This window comes from Zootoca vivipara, chromosome 2 (assembly GCF_963506605.1).
Source record: "Zootoca vivipara chromosome 2, rZooViv1.1, whole genome shotgun sequence".
Taxonomy (NCBI): Eukaryota; Metazoa; Chordata; class Lepidosauria; order Squamata; family Lacertidae; genus Zootoca; species Zootoca vivipara.
In genome coordinates, this window is record NC_083277.1 from 95,255,740 (window position 1) to 95,275,010 (window position 19,271).

The 19,271-nt window shown below is 49.6% G+C and overlaps 1 protein-coding gene across 4 annotated transcripts; it reads right to left on the bottom strand.

Annotated features, from left to right (window-relative positions):
* Positions 1-18,958, bottom strand: SLC25A10 (solute carrier family 25 member 10). 4 transcript variants are annotated; one of them, XM_060271913.1, is made up of 11 exons: positions 18,759-18,782; positions 13,626-13,745; positions 12,296-12,410; positions 12,159-12,207; positions 11,451-11,492; positions 11,102-11,145; positions 8,499-8,569; positions 7,300-7,392; positions 5,908-5,985; positions 5,554-5,610; positions 1-5,120 (listed from the first exon to the last, which is right to left on the bottom strand). In XM_060271913.1, exons 2-11 carry the CDS (start codon positions 13,707-13,709, stop codon positions 5,019-5,021), a joined length of 735 nt encoding a protein of 244 aa, XP_060127896.1. In that variant the 5' UTR covers positions 13,710-13,745; positions 18,759-18,782; the 3' UTR covers positions 1-5,018. The 4 variants fall into 4 exon arrangements, with proteins under 4 accessions (XP_060127896.1, XP_034960133.1, XP_034960132.1 ...); XM_035104242.2 differs by lacking the exon at positions 18,759-18,782 and adding an exon at positions 14,237-15,296; XM_035104241.2 differs by lacking the exon at positions 18,759-18,782 and adding an exon at positions 14,196-15,296.
* Positions 18,959-19,271: the final 313 nt, after the last annotated feature.

Consider the following 19,271-nt stretch of genomic DNA (forward strand, 5'->3'; position numbering starts at 1 on the left):
TTGGTACCCCTGCCAGGTACCCTTGCTTATACTACTCAGGGCTCCTTATGCTACCTAAACCAAACTACACTAGTCAAGTGGAAGCAGTAGCAGCCGTGAAAGCAACTCAGACTACCCTTTTAGTTGTGGAGTAAGCACCAACTCAGAACAGGGGCCGAGTTCGAGACGCATGTTGGTTGAACTAAATTACACACACACCTTTCCACCGACCCGGTGGACATTTGTCATCTGTGCCATTTCTTCCATGGCCAAGCAAAGTTACACCACTATGACCATTAAGTCAAGTCTAACGAATACTAGAAGCTGAATACCTGATCCCAGTGCCTAGGTTTGCCAGAGCGACACACAAATAGGAGAAATAAATAATGTGCAAAGCCAAGACACTGCTCAAATCAGGGATTGTGCAGTTCTGTTCAGTGTTTTGTAGCACCCTACACACTCATTTGGCAGTTGTTTTGAATGGCAAGAAGAGGCATTCGCCAGCTTCCTCCTGGCCTGACCCCACCTGCTAAGCCAGGATGTTGTGCAGTCCTTGCTCCATCCTAGGAACAACCAGCCTCCTTCGTAGGAAACATCTGGCATGTATTTTGTGAATTGACCGGGGTGCAGTTGCTGAACCAAACCATGTGGCTTAGGTTCTTGGCATCTCTGAAAGATGTTGCATATCTTCATAAAAAAAGACTGACTGACCACATCTTCTTTAGTGTTCTGTGGTCAGTTTTCACATTATACAGCAGCAAATCAAGCAACTACCTGCCATGGTGGACAAATACTATTTCCAGGATAAGAGGCAGCATGCTTCTAAAAACCAGCAGCTGGAGAACAGCAGCAAGAGACAGGTATTGTGCTCATTCCCCACCTGTAGACACCCCAAAATTCTCTGGCTGGCCACCGACAAGGCAGTTGTATTATGTTCAATCCTAGCTCCCTGACAAGCATAGCCAAACAGGCATTTGCTAGACCTACAATTTTTGGCATGCATTTAAAGCATCGTCAGGACCTGCCTCTAAACAAATTCAATGTGTGATACCTCCCTCTGTCCTGCTGCAACATAGGTCAGCCAGACCCAGGTTATCCTGGCAATGCGCTGGAAGGGGTGAGAGAGGAGACAGGAGTCACATATGCTTATCTCCTCTCCATCACTAATTGGGACTACGGAGCACACAGTTGGCACCCAAGCTCCATCTGCTGAGTGCCGACAATGCCTGGAGCCATCTCCACGGCTCCAGTGCTTTATGCATCATGCAGCAACCTAGCACTCAATGCATCAAGCTGGGGAGAAAGGAAGAGCCAGGAGACTTGCCTTTACGGGCAGTAAGCTCTCTGTGCTGTGCAGAACAGTGCAGCTTTCTGTATCCAATCTGGAGAGACTAAATAAATTGGGGAAAGGAACAGAGGATAAGTGCCAACAAACAGCTGCTGGCCCCCAGAATCACACCAAGACATAGGGATCTAATGTGTCTTAAAAGGGGTGCAAGTCAGATCCCCAGGGGTGAGGAACCTGTGGCTCTGTAGATGTTGTTAGACTCCCACTCCCTACTGCCACAGCCTGCATGACAAATGGTCAAGGATGATGGGAGAGTTGCAGTACAAAGGTAAAGGTAAAGGACCCCTAGACGGTTAAGTCCAGTCAAAGGAGACTATGGGCTGTGGCGCTCATCTTGCTTCAGGATGAGGGAGCCGGCATTTGTCCACAGAAAGCTTTCTGGGTCACGTGGCCAGCATGACTAAGCCACTTCTGGCGCAACTGCACACCGTGACAGATGCCAGAGCGCACAGAAACACCATTTACCTTCCCGCCACAGCAGTACCTATTTATCTACTTGCGCTGGCGTGATTTCGAACTGCTAGGTTGGCAAGTTCAAGAGGCTCAGTGGCTTAGACCACAGCGCCACCCGCGCAGTATATGGCATAGGGCCACCCGTCGACTACCACGGAATTACAACTTCCAGTCTTTTTGCCACTTTGTGCCTCAGCCACTTAAGAGGTCCATAGGTTGTTCTTACCTGGGGATACTGGAATGCGGCCCAAAGAGCAGGGTTGGGAACAAAGCGCTGTTATTGCCAGACCTAATAAAGCTTTGTTAAGATGACGAATTTGCATTCCCTTGGCCTTCTTCTACAGCCCAATTAGCGCCTTGTCCAGACGCACCTCTCATGCAAGCCACACAGTATGGGGTAGATAAATGTTGGCAGCCATGGCATAGGGACAACACCTGTGTTTGAACTTCATCGTGCTCTGTTTTGAGACAGAACACGAAATCCTGCCGATTCCAGGGACTGAACCTGGGACCTTCTGTATGTAAGGCGGAGGCTCTAACACTGGTCCACCCCCCAACGTGGGTTTATACCATTTGCCTCATACAATAAAGGGACTCAATCTTAAGTCCTGTAGCTTCCCACTGCACTTTGTACCACAGCAAGATACTGCATAGGAGAAAATTTGGACATCAAATTCCTTGAAGTCTGGCAACAGCAACTTGCTGCGAAATGGACTAGCCCTGCTCACTCAACTACCGTGTTTCCCCGAAAATAAGACACTGTCTTATATTTATTTTCCTCAAGAAGACACACTGTGGCTTATTTTTTTTGGGGGGGGGGAAGCAGTGTCTTATTCCAGTGGGAAGGGCTCCAGGTCCGGCATGGCATGGCGGAGGGCATTGAGCTGCTGCTTGGAGGCGCTGCATCTATGTCTTATTTTCGGGGGTATGGCTTATATTGCGGAAATGCTTAGAAATCCTGCTACGACTTATATTATGGGTATGTCTTATTTTTGGGGGGGGAACACGGTAGGCTATGCTAGGTTGGCACCTGTTGAAAATGGAACTACCTCTCTCTCTCTGGAAACTGTTAACTAAAAATGGTTCAATACACCACATTTGAGGGACATTTTAAATAACAGTACTGTACACAACTGTTTAGCCTTCTCAGTCATTTTCCCAACAGAGCGAATTTGGAGGATGTAAATCCGTAGTCACATGACACATGTTGAAAGGGACTGGCGCTTCAGGAACGAGCAACACCTGATTTTCACAATAAACTTTATTGTCATGATTACAAAAGTGCTGATTTCCTTGCTCTGGTTCTTCGACCCTGCAGAGTCATTACCCTCTGGAATGACGCTTCACACCGGGGGGGGGGAGGTTGACCGGTGAGGGGGGCACCACATGCTGGCAAAACAAAGGCCAGCAGAAACAAGGGCAATCACTTCATTAGGCATGGGCCGGATCCAGAGGCATTTTTTAAAAAGTAAAATCAGAGCTACAGAACGGGGCCTTGACAGCATCACAGAAAAAGCAAGGCAACGTGGAAAGATTTCACAGCCGTCTAGGCTCCCTCCAAAACTGCCAAGAGGCTCAGAGGAATTGCCAGAGGATAAATCAGGCAGGGAGTAGGGAAAGTTTGGCAGCTTAAGAGGCACACAATGTCTATCTGTGACACCTACTCTAGAGTAAACCTAGTAAATAGAGGGCCTCCCCCTGCCCTGCAACCTTAGCCCATGCCATAGCTGCCAAGTTATCCCCTTTTTTAAGGGATTTTCCCTTATGCTGAATAGGCTTCCTCGCGAGAAAAGGGAAAACTTGGCAGCTATGGCCCATGCCATGGGTCAAAATATGGACCATGTTCTCCCCGTCCTAGATCCTCAGTAAAGGCCTTGCTGACTTATGACAGCCCCACCACCCTTCCACCATCATATGCCAAGAGGCCTGCTCACTTGGGGTACATGAGAAGCGAAGGTGGTGTCACAAGGGATTCAAACGTTCTCTCCCCCTGGCTGAGCTAACTTGGCTCTTGCTAGTTAGAGGAATACCTCAGAAACCTATTCTCTGGTCTCATTAGTGCCCCCCCCCTCCCCAAGGAGGCCCTTTGGTTTCAGGAGGCTTTGGCTGAACAAGGTTAAAGCGAGAGGCAAAATGAAGGAGGCAAGGCTTGCTAGGCCGGCCGTAGACTGTGACGTTGCTTGCCCTATGCTACCACTACTACCAGTCACAGTAAATACAAGGAGCCATCCCTGAGGGTTAAGAGGAAACTGAGGTAGGAAAAAGGGAGGAGGCCGGACGCAGCGAGGGAAACCTTGTGTTCGTAGAAACATTTAAAAATCTGGGACACTGAAGGGTAGGTAAGAAGGAAAAGGTGCCTGCCAGGTGTATTGCTATTGGCAGCCCCACCATTAACTAACAGAACCCCTCTCCAGCTCACTCGTAAGCATTTAAAAATGGACAGAGAACATTATTATTATTATTATTATTATTATTATTATTATTATTATTATTATTATTATGTTTCTACCTCCCCACATGGAGGCGCACTTCTGCTCCAGAAGAGCAGGGGAGAAAGCAGTGCTCAGCGTGGCAAGGGGGCTGGGAGCTGGGAGGCCGTGGCACCCAACTCCCCCCCCCGCCTCCCGCCCCCAAGAAACAACGAAGGAGCCTGAGAGGACAGAGAAAGATGGTGGTATTGCAGAAGAGGCAAGTTACTGCCCATGGCACAGCGGAGGAGCAACTTCAGTCTTGCAGGGCTCCCATAGTGAGTGGTAGCAAATGTTGCAATGCCGGCGGGCAAGACGAGGGCATTCGTGGGGCTGTTGGGCATTAAGAGGAGATGCTGTGGGGGTCAGCAGGGTTACTACTGCTCGGCAGGCAGTATTGTGGTGCTTCTGCTAACGGCAAGGAATGGAGGCTCCAGTGAACTGCTGGGCATAGGAGAAAGGCATTGTGGGAAGAGGTTGGCCACTCACTGCTATTGGGCACTAAAGGAGACAGCTCCGATTGGCTGTCTGTCATGCCATCAGGCACCAAGCAATGCCGAAGGGTTGGCTAGCAGCTGTGAGAGACTGTCAGGCACTGAAAGGGGGCATTCCGCGAGAGTTCAGCAGGTGCCGCAGCACTAAGAATGCCGCACCTGGGCAAAGGAATAGCGTGTGATACCCGGGCACTGTGGGGGGTCGTAGTGTCCCAGCCCTCCCCGCCCCCGGTCCTCCAGGTTTATGCCTCTTACTGAGGCAGGCCCTTTTCTCCCTCAGGCCAGCACTTTGATCCCAAAGTTTTTGCGCAGCTGCTCCAGGAAAACAAAGGTGAGCACCGTGTGAGGGACCAAGCGGACGCCAGCAGGAACAAGGCCCTAGAAGAGGAAATTGGTTATGGTCAGCTTCTGTCAATCCTGGAATCGTGGCCGCAAGCTGCACAGCTGGACCAAGGAGGGAAGGTGGGGCTTGAAAAAGAGGCAGCTGGCAAAGGGTCCCAAAGTAGAGAGAAGCCCAGATTTTGATCCCATGCGTCTACTCCAGTATCTGGAGTCACATGAGGATTTTTCACTCACCTGGCATCACCTAAAGGCCAGGTAGCCTGGCATGCAGCTGCAGCACTGGGGCAGGGGAAATGATGCAGTGTAGGCAGTGGAGCCATCTTGGGAATAGGGAAGCAAACTGGAGAAGCACAGTGGCTGGGGACCAGAATGGCAGGACTAGGAAGGGCTGGGAGTTGTGCTGTCTGCATTGCATGCCTGGTCTACTTGGTGCAATCACCCATCGACGCTCCAGCTGCATCTGCATTACCTTATAAAAAGCCAGTGGCCCAAGCTTGGCTGTCTCCATTGCACAGTGCACGACACCCTGAGAGAGAATGAGAGAGAGGTCAGCCCACGCCTAGGCAGCCCCCTGTACAGATTCCATTCCTCTCCTTACAAGGCTCAATCTCTGCCAACCACAAACTGATGAAGAGCTGCAGCAGCCAGGATGATGCTCAGAGGTCAGGGACACGGCACCAAGCAGCAGCAAAAGGAAAACAAAACAAAACAAAAAGCTAGCCAGAAGGCCAGTGATATCTGTAGGATGATGCTTAGTTCAAGCAACCAATGAATCAAGAGATTGGAAATCTGGACAGCCATTGGTGGGGATCAGAGCACTCACCCGATACTCCCCCTGGGAGTTCATAAGGCGTGTCTTCAGCACATCCAAGGGCTGACACAGGAATGTGGCACATCCTCCCTGCAATGAAAAAAGGGGGGGATGTGATGGCAGCAGAGCCTTTTTGAAATCCTGGGTTAGAGGGCACTGTGTGAATGTCACCAGAAGCATGCCCACTTTGTAAGCTAGTCATCAACTGACATACTGCCAAGTGGTAGTTGGAGGAAGAGGCGATATCTCACCCAACTACTGTGTTAAGAGTAGAAATCCCATGATGCACTAGGGTAGTAGCAAGGCATTTCTTCCCACTTGCAGACCACTGGTTTACCAAACAGTTACCAAAAATTACCGTGTGGCGCGTGCTGTGTTTTCAAGCCATGGAGCAGAATAAATGGGAAGAGGCCACAAAACCATCTTGCATGATCTGCACTGGAATATATAGTTCCCTGTAGCACCTCCTTCATAGTGCCCCGGACTTGAAAGAACCCCCATCCCTTTATCCAGCTAATTTTCTTTCTCACAAACCTTTCAAAGCCCTCTGTAAAACCAACTTATTGGGAAAAACCGTTTCAGAATCATAATAGCCTCATCTACACTGCAGTGCCTGCTATTAGCCCTGCCTTCCCTTTTACCTTTGCCCCTTTGTCAAACCTTGCCCTCTCTCCCTTCAGCTCCTCCATCTCCATTAGTCCTCAGTCCAGAGGCTCATGGTCTATTATTAATTCCAAACAGCAACCAGTAGACTAACTAGTAGTCCTAGTCATGAGCCTACTGCATGCTTAAACAATGTATGGCCCCCCACCAAGCCCAAAACAACCCCCAGCCAAGTATGGCATATACTTCACCACCACCACCCACCACCCTCCCCAATATTTTTACAATCTCAGGCAGGTCAAACATTGTGTTTATCTTGGAGCGTCACCACTTGTGCAGGTCTGGTTTACTGCCCAGCAATGAGATAACTCTTATGGCTCAATTGCCAGACAACTCGACTTTAAAGGATGAGCTTTCTGGGTTTGAAATGCTGTCTTTGCAGGGAAGGACTAGGACAGGGGTCGGCAACCTAAGGCGCATGGGCCACAAGCAGCCCATGGGGATTGTTTAACTGGCCCACTGCAAATGCCGGAAATCACGGGTGTGCCTGCTCACGGGCACCCGCGATCTGGCCCACAGAGGGATCTCCACTGGAGTGAACCGGCCCAGGCGAAGTAAACCTTGCCGACCCCTGGACTAGGACCTTCATAACAATCCATTTTGGGTAGCTCCATGGACTTCGACTTTGGACCTCCATCTCCCCGAGAAGGTGAAACAAGCATCACGGCTCTAACCCCAATGAATACACACCCAAAAAATTAAAATCCTTGGCTTTGCACCCACACCCAGATATCCACTTACAGCAATAAAGCTGGCCAAGAAATGGGTGAGAATATTGTCGGAGAGGAAACCGGTCCCAAGAACCAACTGCTTAGCCTGGTCGTAGCAGGAGAGCTGCAGAGAAGCAGAAAGTTGTGAGACTGGCCCCAAATCCCCCAGGACTCATGAGCAAGCAGAGAGACTGGTCCTGAAACGGAGTGTCCATTCTCCATTGAACCACAAGGGATCAGGCAAGACAGTGACACCAGCCCCTGCAGTGTACCAGGAGGACGAGTGGGAAAGTGTGGCTAATCCGCAGTCCTCTCGGACAAATCTCCTGTCCCATCAGTACTGCCAGAAAGACAAGGAAGTCATAAGCCTAATCCAAGGGAACTTGGGGCTCTCTAGACCAGGCATCCCCAAACTTCGGCCCTCCAGATGTTTTGGACTACAATTCCCATCATCCCTCACCACTGGTCCTATTAGCTAGGGATCATGGGAGTTGTAGGCCAAAACATCTGGAGGGCCGCAGTTTGGGGGTGCCTGCCTAAGCCAATATGCTGAGGACACAGGTGGACTGGGAAATACAGGATCTCATTCTCCAGCCTACATCAGGTCACTTGTGCTTTTACACCACTGGAATCTTTTCGCGAAAATCTCCCACCTTGAAAAAACAATTGCTAGATGTTCACCCACAAAACCTGACCTCTCCTCTCCTCTCACCCCCACCCCACCCCCTTGCAGCCCCAGAGACAGGAGAGAGAGTAGAGACAGTACGAAGGAACCTACAAACTAGCCTGTTAACCTTGGGCCCAGAGACTAAGAGAAGCCTTCAAACATTTTAACATTTTGACAAAAGCCTGCAGGTTTTGCAAATGAATGTTGCCTTCTGCATCCTGCTGCCTGATTGCAGCTGCCTATAGCCTCCCAATGGGAAGACTGGCTCTTGTGGGGAGGCCATGCACGGACTAGAAATCTTACCCTTCATCAAATGCAGAGCAGGTGCCTCTTCCATTACATCTGACTGCAACAAGACAGGGATTTCTACAAAATCCTATTTTCCCTCCCCAGGTGGCTAGAGAACATGTCAATCGATTTCATGCCTGGGCTGAAACGTGGGCATATAGATATGGCCTTGGTGTGCACTATGGCTGGCATATGCCTAGCTGAATATGCACACATGTAGGCTGGATTTAGGTGCACATCAATCAGCAACTATGCCTCTTTTTTCATATCCCAACCTGTCCAACGGTAACCAGGGCCCCTCGACTTGCTGCCATTGAAGCTCCCGAGAACAGTTTCTTCACACCCTCTGCAAAGACAAAAGGGATTCAAAGCATGGGGTATACAGGGTAGAGCTCAGCAGGTTGCACAGTCTACAAACAGCAGTGCTTTCTGCTCGTCAGCTCTTCAGAAACCACAGCCTCCCAGCCCCTAAGACACTGCACAGGAATGGATATTCTCTCTTGCTACCAAAGATACAGGAATGATGTTATAATCTACTAGGTGCTTAGAAAGCAGAGCCAATCCATAAAAGACTTCACTGTATTCTATCACAGGTTGGTTTTAAAAGGTTATGAAATAGCTCCTCATTCAGCCAAAGACAGATGATCAGAAGCCTTGAAAGGGCAAAGATACTGATGCCCCATCACAATAAAATATATGCGGTTGGAAGATTAAAATATAAATCTGTGGTTAGAAATCAAAGCATCAGAGAAGATACGATCTCCTATTAGATGCCTGTGGAAAGGAGAACATTGCTTAAACTAATCAGGGACAGAGGACAGGGGCAGTTGCTCAGACTGGGTCTCTCGGCTCTTGCACAGTTTCACTTTTTGAAACCCAGTCCAGCTGCCAATCTATGCACACTTGCCTGGGGGCAAGCCACAGTGAATCTGAACCAGTGAATGCTGCAGGTCCTCAATTTCCAGAGCAACATGGAGCAGGAAGCTACCATTCCTCATCCTTCCACTGGACTTTAAAGGCAGGAGGAGTAGGTCTTATTTTCTCCACTTGCCAATCTCACTCTCCCCCCACCGCCCCTCTCTCTTTAACACACACGAAGGGACAACCCTTTTAGTCTCCTCTCTCCCTTTTCCCTGGGCCCCATATGCTTGTTCTCTGTGATGCTCTAAAAGCCAAGTATGTGGTCAACTTTGAATTCTACCCGTGTGAACTCCAGGTCACCATATTCCTCTGCACTTCCCATCAGCTTAATCACCCCTCTCCCTTAAAATGTTCAGCGGCTGCCAGACTCAATTAAATAATAATAATAATAATAATAATAATAATAATAATAATAATAATAATAATTTATTTATACCCCACCCTTCCCGGCCAAGACCAGGCTCAGGGCGGCTAACACTGAATATAAATACAGTAAAAATATTAAAAACAAAACAAAACAAAAAACCAATTGATTAAAATATAAATTAGAATACAGTTTAAAATGCAGCTTAAAATACAAGAGGAGCTTGCAAGCGGCTCACGTCACTGATCCCAAAGAGCCACTAAACAAAGACTGTACCTGCATCTTTCACAGGCTCTCATCCTGCGGCCAGCTTTACTTCCAGGTAGTTTGCCTTGGATGGTGTTGCCCCTTCTCCTGGCACTGGTTTTGCCAGCTTCCTGGCACCGGGAGTGGCCTGTAACCTAACGGCTCCCACGGTCACCTCCAGGCTTGATTATTGTAACTCGCTTTACGCAGGGCTGCCCTTGAACCTGACCCAGAAACTCCAGCGGGTGTACAATGCCGCGGCGAGGCTCCTTATGGGGTCCCTGCCGCGGGACCATATTCATCCAGTGCTTTACAAGCTGCACTGGCTCCCAGTGGAGTACAGGATCAGATTTAAGGTGCTGGTTTTGACCTTTAAAGCCCTATACGGCCTAGGACCCTCGTACCTACGGGACCGCCTCTCCTGGTATGCCCTGCGGAGGACCTTATGGTCCACAAATAACAACACGTTGGAGATCCTGAGCCATAAGGTGGTTAGATTGTGCTCAACTAGGGCCAGGGCCTTTTCAGTATTGGCCCCAACTTGGTGGAACGCTCTCTCACAGGAGACTAGGGCCCTGCAGGATTTGACATCTTTCTGCAGGGCCTGCAAGACGGAGCTGTTCCGCCTGGCCTCTGGCCTGGACTCAGTCTGACCCCTATGTTTTCCTCCCTTATGGTTTTTGACTTGGGCCTTTTTAAAAATGAGGCTGCATTTAAATTTTTTTAATGTAGATTGTATTTTAACCTGTATTTTAACTAATTGTTTTTCTTTCTTTATGTCTTACTAGCTGGCCCGGCCACGCGTTGCTGTGGGTCATCCCTGTGATTCCCCCCACCCTGTCCCAATCCATGACGTATCCCACCCCTCCTCCCTCCAACCCCCTGGCTCATCCCTGTGTTTCGGTAGGACACCCTTCCCTCTGTTTTCCCACGGGGAGTGTTGTCCCCTCCCCCCTGTATCACCATGCATTGGCCCCTGCGCACGCATCGTGAACATTTTTATATATTTAGATTAAAAATTTTTGAAATAATAACATGAGAAGCAGAAGTTATTATTGTTTAATTTTATTTTTGGGGTTGTCATTTATTTTGGTGGGTATTGTATGATTTGGGCGTTGTTGTGTGCTTTGGGTTTCGACTGGGGAGGGCGGGGTATAAATAAAATATTATTATTATTATTATTATTATTATTATTATTATTATTATTATTATTATTATTCCATACAGAAAAGGGAGCAGAAGCTGCAGCAGATTCTCCCCAAGGCCAATTTCTTTCGTTCAGGGTGAGCTCCCTGTGGCCTCTCAGAAGCCCAAACTAGCCACACTGCGCACTGACCAAATCCTTACCTTCACGAAGCACCCGATACAAGCCATCCAGAGCATGCGAGTAGCTAGAAAGCAAAGAGACACCTAATATTAGACACCTAAACTCATCTCGCTGCAGCTGCTACTTCTACTGGCCATACCAGACAGAAGGCTGCAACTATGGACTTTTCAGAAAGGTGTCTTTGAGCTTCGAGCAATTGGTATTTGAGGATCCATGTTGCCCCCCTGTGGCCATGCAGCTTCAATACAACCCTTTTCAGAGGGATACTGTAAAGGCTTTCACAGGGCCCTCCTCCTTAATGCTATTTATTTGCCTCTCCCGCACTTGTGCATCTCCTGTACAACCCCCCTCTGCAATCTGGACACTCACTTGCGCCGCAGATGTGCCGGCTGCTTCATGTCATTCTGCATCCTGTGGAGGGAAGAGCATTACAGCGTTAAGGACACTTTCATGGGGGATGGGGAGAGCCTTTCCCAAATCATCCCCCCCAGCATAGCATACTGAGTTTGCCCCAGAGCAAGGCAAATCACAGAGACAATGGGCTAAATTCTGTGTAGCTGTTCGGAATTTTGTGATCATATACCTGAAGGAGCGTCTCCACCCCCATCATTCAGCCCGGACACTGGGGTCCAGCTCTGAGGGCCTTCTGTCGGTCCCCTCCCTGCGAGAAGTGAGGTTACAGGGAACCAGCCCTGTGGAATGCCCTCCCATCAGATGTCAAGGAAATAAACTACTATCTGACTTTTAGAAGACATCTGAGGGCAACCCTGTTTAGGGAAATTTTTAATGTTTGATGTTTTATCGTGTTTTTAATATTCTGTTGGGAGTTGCCCAGAGTGGCTGGGGGAACCCAGCCAGATGGGTGGGGTATAAAGAATACATCATCATCATCATCATCGAGTTGGAAGGAACCCCATGGATCATCTAATCCAGCCCCCTGCAATGCAGGAATAGCTGGGATCAAACCTGCAACCTTGGCATTTTCAGCACCATGCTCTAACCCACTGAGCTATCCGGGGAGCTGAACTGGGAAAGGTTGAAGCACAGCCATAGGGGAAGGGGAAGGAGACCACTGACCTGACATTCACCATGTCTGCTGGGGTCCCCACGAAACCACCGGTGAAACCTGCAACCAGAGAACAGCAGGTGAAAGGGGACTGTGTAGCCTGCACTGGCGTGGCCCGTCATCCTGCGCTTGCCAAGCCCCAGCTCACCTCCTACTGCACCTAGCAGCACCTTCTGGTAGAAGGGCATTGGCCCCTGGGCACCCTGGCTCAAGTGGTCCCGCACAGTCTCATAGATGGCAAAGCGGGTGAGGGAGTACGTCATCTGGAGAAGCAGAAAGAGTCAGAGCAGGTTGGCAGCACGCTCTCGGGACCTGGTCCTGCCCAGCACAGGGCAATCGCTCATCAGAATCACGGCACCAGCTTGGCAACGACACAGCCACAGCCTTGGCATTATGGAGCTTGTGTCCTTAAGAGCCATGGCAGCAGCGTCCCTTTCACCAATCAACAGGCACCACCTGTTGCAAGAGGTGCGACCCCAAGTGAAGCCCTCTTCTTCCCCGAACCCTGCCTGCCATAGCAGAGGCCAACCCTAACACTCAACTATTCAGGAATCATAGATTCTGCAACCAGAATGATATTCAAGCAGGGCTTATGGTGGCTGCAGAGATCAATGTAACCTTATTACAGAGCCATTTGCAAGGATTGAGAATTCCCTTGCAGAGTCGTGGGAGAAGCAGCAGTGTGCCAGGAGTGGAGGGAGGCATTGTGACGGTCAGTGCGCTGCTAAATGAACAAGATATTAAGAAGGAAGAGGGATACAACTCAAGAAGCTGTCGCTTCTCTCAGCTTCTCCTCATCTGCACAAGATGCCTGACTCATCAAAGACTTGGGGAGGACATAGCTTAGAATCACATGCCTCATTTCAGAAATTCCTAGTCTAAAAACCTGCTTGACCTTCTCAGATGGCAGGGGCTATTGGATCCTTATATTCTATTGACAATATTCTGTGGGATCTTTGCCATTAACTGTGACCAAATGGCCTCTTAGTTTCAGAGACTGCAAGTCTACCTAATTTACAAAGCTCTGCCCGTGAAGCCAAGCACAGTCTCAGTGTCGAATCTGTGGAATACGCTTTGAAGGGTGCTGGAAGAAGCTGCAGAACTCTCAGGGGTAACATGATGGAACCAAAAGGCAAACATACTTGGTACACTCTGACCATTAAAACATTGCTGATGAAGAATTGTCGAAACAGGGCCTTGTCCTGGGATTCTTTCACTGGAATTTATTTTTATTTGCCTATCATACTGGAATTGATTCCCATTTGAATTCATCATTACATAAATAAAACCTTCTGAAGATTTACTTAAAATTCATCTTCCTACTGGCCCGAGTTCTTGCAATTTACTGTTTATTTCTGGACTTCACCAAGAACTTCAATTTCTACAGGAACCAAAAAGCTGGCGTGGAAAACCAGACAAAAGGAGCAGGACTGAACAGACAGGGGTAAAGCAATCGTTGCAGCGGCCCAACAACTCACCTGCCGGCAGAGGGAGGCACTAAGCCCACTGTAGAGGGCCAGAAAGCCATCGTTGCGAATCACACGCAAGGCCATGCCTGTCATGCGCAGCTTCACTTCCTGCTGGGTTTGCAGGTGGACCTAGAGGCAAGGAAAGCAGGTAGCAAATGGGTCAGGGTGGATTTGCCAGGCTCTTTGTTCTCCGAGGGATATTCCAGGGGGCCAGGGCAAGGAAAATATTAAGCAGCCATGGCCCATGCACCTCTGATACAGCAAACAAATGAAACTGCAACTCCACGTCAACAAGATCTCAGGAATTCATTGTAAACATCCACTTTGAATCTTCTATTCTAAGAATAGTGCCCACCGGAGCTTAAGGAGAGATTCTTCCTATTTTTAAAGCTATGACTGATTACCCCCCCCCCCCCAGATACAATCCCTTTGCATAAGAATTTATATTTTGCTATCCTGCTCCACTCTCCCCATAAAATGTGACTTCTGGTTTCATTGCTTTTACAAAACCCTTTCCCCTCCTTCAGGACATGTGGCTTGTCTGACAAAACCTACTCCTTCCAGAAAGACAAGCCTTACCTCCCAGCTATCTCCCCCAATTCCTTCCAGATATTATTCACCCCGGTGAGCTGTAAGAAGATTCCTGCATTCTTCACCCCATAACTTAATGGGTGCTATTAATTTTGGATGTTTTTGCAATCACAGCTGCGAGGCACTTGTTCCAGTCATGGCAAGGGGCTCCCCTGGACAGTCTGGTGCCTGCATCCACAGACGATTACTGACCCATCTGCTTCTGTAGTTTAGAAACGCAGGTCAACATTGGTTTCCCAGATCACCATCCCATTTGCAAGCACCCTGACCTCGTAGTGGAGCAGCTCATGTTTATAGTACTGTACAGCCAACTTGGAGAGAATTTAGGTGAAAGGCTGCCACGTTGATAAAAAAAAAACCTTGGCAGGGCCATTGGCCAACCAGTCCTTCTCCTGCAGAAGGGGAGAGGCCAAGCCAAGCAACAAGAGAAGGTGGCCTACACATGTTCTGGACCCAGAAATGAAATAGTACAAAACACCTGCACTTCTCGGCACTGGCCTTCTCTTGTCCTGCATGATATTACTATAAGGAACAAGGAGTCCAAGCAATTATCTGGCCAGAGTTTCTGGAATGGAAATGTACCAGTGTGCTATAGGCAGCTGGGGATAGCTCAGTTGGTAGAGCACGAGACTCTTAATCTCCGGGTTGTGGGTTCTAGCCCCACATTGAGCGAAATATCCCTGCATTGCAAGGGATTGGACAAGGTGACTCTTGTGGACCTTTCCAACTCTACAGTGATTCTATATTGGTTAGAGCAGGCATCCCCAAACTCAGCCCTCCAGATGTTTTGGGACCACAGTTCCCATCATCCCTGACCACTGGTCCTGTTAGCTAGGGATGATAGGAGTTGTAGTCCCAAAACATCTGGAGGGCCAGGTCTGGAGATGCCTGGGTTAGAGTGTCAGATTAGCAGCTGGGAGACCAGGGTTCAAATCCTCACTTGGCCACAGAGCCAGTCACTACCTCACAGGGTTGTCCTGGGGATTAAATGAGCAGGGAAACCATGTACTTGAGTTCTTGGGACAAAAGCAATAAATAAAATAAATTTCTATAAATATATAAATGTAAATAAATTTAATTTAAATAAATAAAAGCAATAAAGAAATAAAGAAATGCAATTAAGAAATAAATACAAGAGCCTTCTAGGAGCAGGGGCTGGAGTTCAACAACATCTGGAAGACCCACAGCTTTGCCATCTTTAGTAAGACCCACCCTTTTAAGAAGCAAGTGGACTGAAGCAGCCCCCATGGAAACGCACATCCACTGAGGCTGCAGAAGTACCAGTAGCCGGGAGAGGGCAGTGAAGTGGTGGACAGCCGCTCAGATGGGCAGTGTTCCCAGGCAGCCAGTGGCAGCTCAAAGATCCCATTGTGGAGGATGAAGCTGGAATGTGCTCATCAAGCAGCTGGCAGGCCCAGCAGTGACACAGGGAAAGCAAAGGATGGAGGCTCAAATCTGCAGGAATCTCCAGGGTTAGCAGCTTCATGCTGGCATTAGTGTGCCCCTGCCAGACCGTAACAAGGGAAAAGAATGTTCCCACCACATTAGCGACCAGGGCTAAGTATGCAGAAGGCTCAGGGAGAGGCGGGTGGAGTGGGTGAGAATCTCAAAACAGGCCTTGCCTGGTAACTTGTCAGTGGCTGGGCAGAAAAACTTCATAGCCCCATAAGCTCCCCTCCTAAGAAAGCTATCTTTCAAGTTTATTGAGTTTGACCAGTCCACCCCCTTTCTGTCAGCTCTAAAACAGCCTGTGGGGCAGACTTGGACCATACATTTAAAGCAAACCCCCACCCCCACAGAATCCTGGGAATTGCAGTTTGATAAGGGTGCTGAGAACTGTAGGTCTGTGGGGGGGGTAAACTAGGGTTCCCAGGATTTTCTAAGGTGTGTGAGTGTGAGTATGTTGTGTATGCAGCCGTTGACATTTGACTTTGAAGAGCAAGGACCAAAGCTGGGGAGACCCTGGTGCCATGATGAGCAAGGCCTCAGGGACCACTTTTCCTGGAGAGGCAACCTTATGTCCCTAGGACTGCATGCAGAGCTGTCTTTCCCATATAGCTTAGTGGTTCGTTGCGCCAGGGGGCGGCCTCTCAGGAGCACCCCAGCCGGCGGCCTCCCCTTTCCCTGCACACCCGCCAGCTGCGCCCCGTCAAATATATGGCTGGCGGGCGTGCAGCTTGCCTCCCAAGCCTCCGCGGGAGGCGAGCGATCCCTGCAGAGGCTTAGGATGGAAGCTGCGCCCCGCTAACTATATGGCTGGCGGGTGCACAGCTTCCCTCCCAAGACTCTGCGGGGATTGCTCTCCCGCAGCAGCATGGGGGAGAGTTGCACACACACACACACCCATAGCTGGCAGTGTGCAGCTTCAGCCCCCCCTCCCTATCTGTGGTAATTTGGGGGCACTGAGCAGATATTTGCACCCCGGCGCCACATCTGCTAAAGAAGACCCTGACTGCATGCCAGGCAGCAAGAAAGGTGGAAACAGGATGTGGCCTCACTTACCACCAATGTGTGGCCCCTGACAGATTATTGTACCCCTGAGAAATAGGCCCTAGACAGAGAAAGGTGGTTGGTCGATCTCTTGTCTAGGTACATACAAAAGAAAAGCGGGTAATAAAAGGGCTTAGAAAAGTTATCATTAAAATCCCAAGCAGGCTTCTGTGTGGAGATCTGAAGAACAGCCGGGAGAGGCCTGTTGACACTCGTCTCTTCCTGGATTATAGGACAGATTTGACTAACTGGCACAGCTCGAAGAAGCCCACACGAGGACTGCTACAAGTGCAATGGGGCTTCCTCCCCTCTCCTCATCCCATGTCCCCCAAATTGGCTTGTAGGGGGAATCAAGAGAACCCCTAGAACAGGAAAGGGAGGACTGTTCCCTTGAGCAAACAGAAATGTTTGTTTTAGTGCGACATTTGAATTCTTCCCCATGTTTTGGCCTCCCTCTGTTTTCCTTTCTGATTGGCTTGCCCCATGTCAAGGACGAATGTGTTTTACGTACATTTGAGAAAGCTGGGATTCTGTTTTTAAAACAAAAACAAAAACTTAAGAACACCCACTATGACGACTAATGTAGCTGAGAAATAACAGCAATAAAGCTTACAAGGCAAAATAAAATAATTTAACAGAGTACGGGAAAACACTGCATCTGCTGATCGGGGCTGCATTCCAGAGATCATTAAGAGAAACTCTTAATGGCCCCACTGACCTTGGACATGCCACTTTCCCTCTGCCTTTCAGGGCAGAAACTATCTGGCCAATTGTGCAGACCGCACAATGCCAGAAGTGCAGAATCGTGGCTCCAGGAGATACTGCCACCGAATTCAAGCTGTTATCTTGGAAGTCCTCACTTCCTAACCAACACAATTAGGCCTCAGTCTCTCAAACCAAGAAAATGCTGCACAAATTCTATATCACTTGACACACAGTAGAAGCTAGAAACTAGACAGGCTATACCTGTTTTACAAGTACAGTACAGTAATATTTAACAGAGCAGGGGCCCAACTACTGTGATGACAATTATGCTTTGATATGTGCTCTCTAGTTCGTACTGGAGAACGCTAGCTGGTCAAATTATGCTACACATAATGGATTTAACTGTCTAGGGGTCAGTTACATAGAATGAACTGGAAATGAGGGGGGGGGTCTGTTCTCGTTTTTGTATTTTTATGTTTCGAACTTGCCCTGTGATCTTCAGCTGAATACAAATTTAATCAATCAATCAAACTGAACAGACTCGAGACTGTTGCCTTCAGTTAGCTCCTTGGGCACTGCTTCCTGGAAGGCAGCCAACGCCGCCTGGCCAGAGGGAGCCACTACAGGGCACACAGCAGCAGCAGATGCCAGTCTGCTGTGCCCAGGAAACGAGACAGCAAGGGGTGCCAGCCAGGGCCGGAATACCAAGCGCAGGCCACGTCTCTTGCCTGGGCAACGGGGTACATCTGTGCACCACCGGGTGGTGGTGGCGGTGCCCAGGCTGTTCCAACTTCCTAGTTATCAACGGAGCCAAAATGGCAGATAGAAATCATTGTGGGGGTGGGCTAAAGAAGTGTCTCCTCGCCTTGCCGTCGCTCGTGCCGCCTTAGACGTAAATGGTAGGTTAAGAGGTGAAGAACTCCTAAGCCGCGCACTTTGCTGCTCAGCCACCTTTGCCTGCAGCAAAGGAAGCGGCGCAAGGATTTCCCAAGCTGCAAAGGAAACACGCGGCAATATTGAAGCGGAGGGGGCGGCGAGAGACAAATACGGTACGGTAGTAGGGATGGGGCCAGCAGAGATCAGCGCAGAGAAGCCCAGGGGGGAAACGGGAGGCAGAGGGCCGGAGGGGGATTTCAGGGGCCACCACCCCCCCAATCCGTCGCCAGCGAAGGGATGCCCCGTCTTCTTTCCTGGAAGGTTTATGCCCTTCCAATCCAAGACGCACCTTGAGCAGGTCTAGCGGGTGGGTGCAGCAGGCTGCCCCGCACGAGGCCAGGCCGCCGAAGTACCAGCGGGAGACGCGTTTCTCCACCATCGCGCCGCCGGTTCTGCGTGACTGCTGCTGCTGCTCCTCACCTCCCTGCTGCACGGACCCGGGAAGCCCGGCCGCCGCCTCCTCCTTCTCGCCGCCGGCGCTCCCTGCACTGAACCGACGAGGCCTTAAAGGGGCAACGCCCGCCATGGGAGGGACGCCTTAAAAGAGCAACGCGGAGGCCAGACTGGGTGTACCGCGGAGAGAGAGGGTACTCAGCCTTTCTCCGCTCAGGATGAGCCCCGGTCTTTATCCGCCCCCGCGCATTCCGGCTTCTAGACAATCACCTTTCGACGACGGATTCTGCAGCGTCAGGCGCCACTGATCTCCGCTGCCCGCCCAGATCATGGCTAATCTGGAAGGAAATCCCAGCTCTGATTAATTCGAGCAGCCGAGCTGCTACTGACTCCTTCGTGGTAAATTCACACACAGTTCCTCGGGCCCCCCCCCGCCCCTTCTTTTTTTGGTTCTGTCGTACAGTATATAGATAGGTCAAACGCGAATGCAAAAGGAGAAGAGTGCAGTAGTTGGCAACAATTCCCTGTCAAGTCGAAACA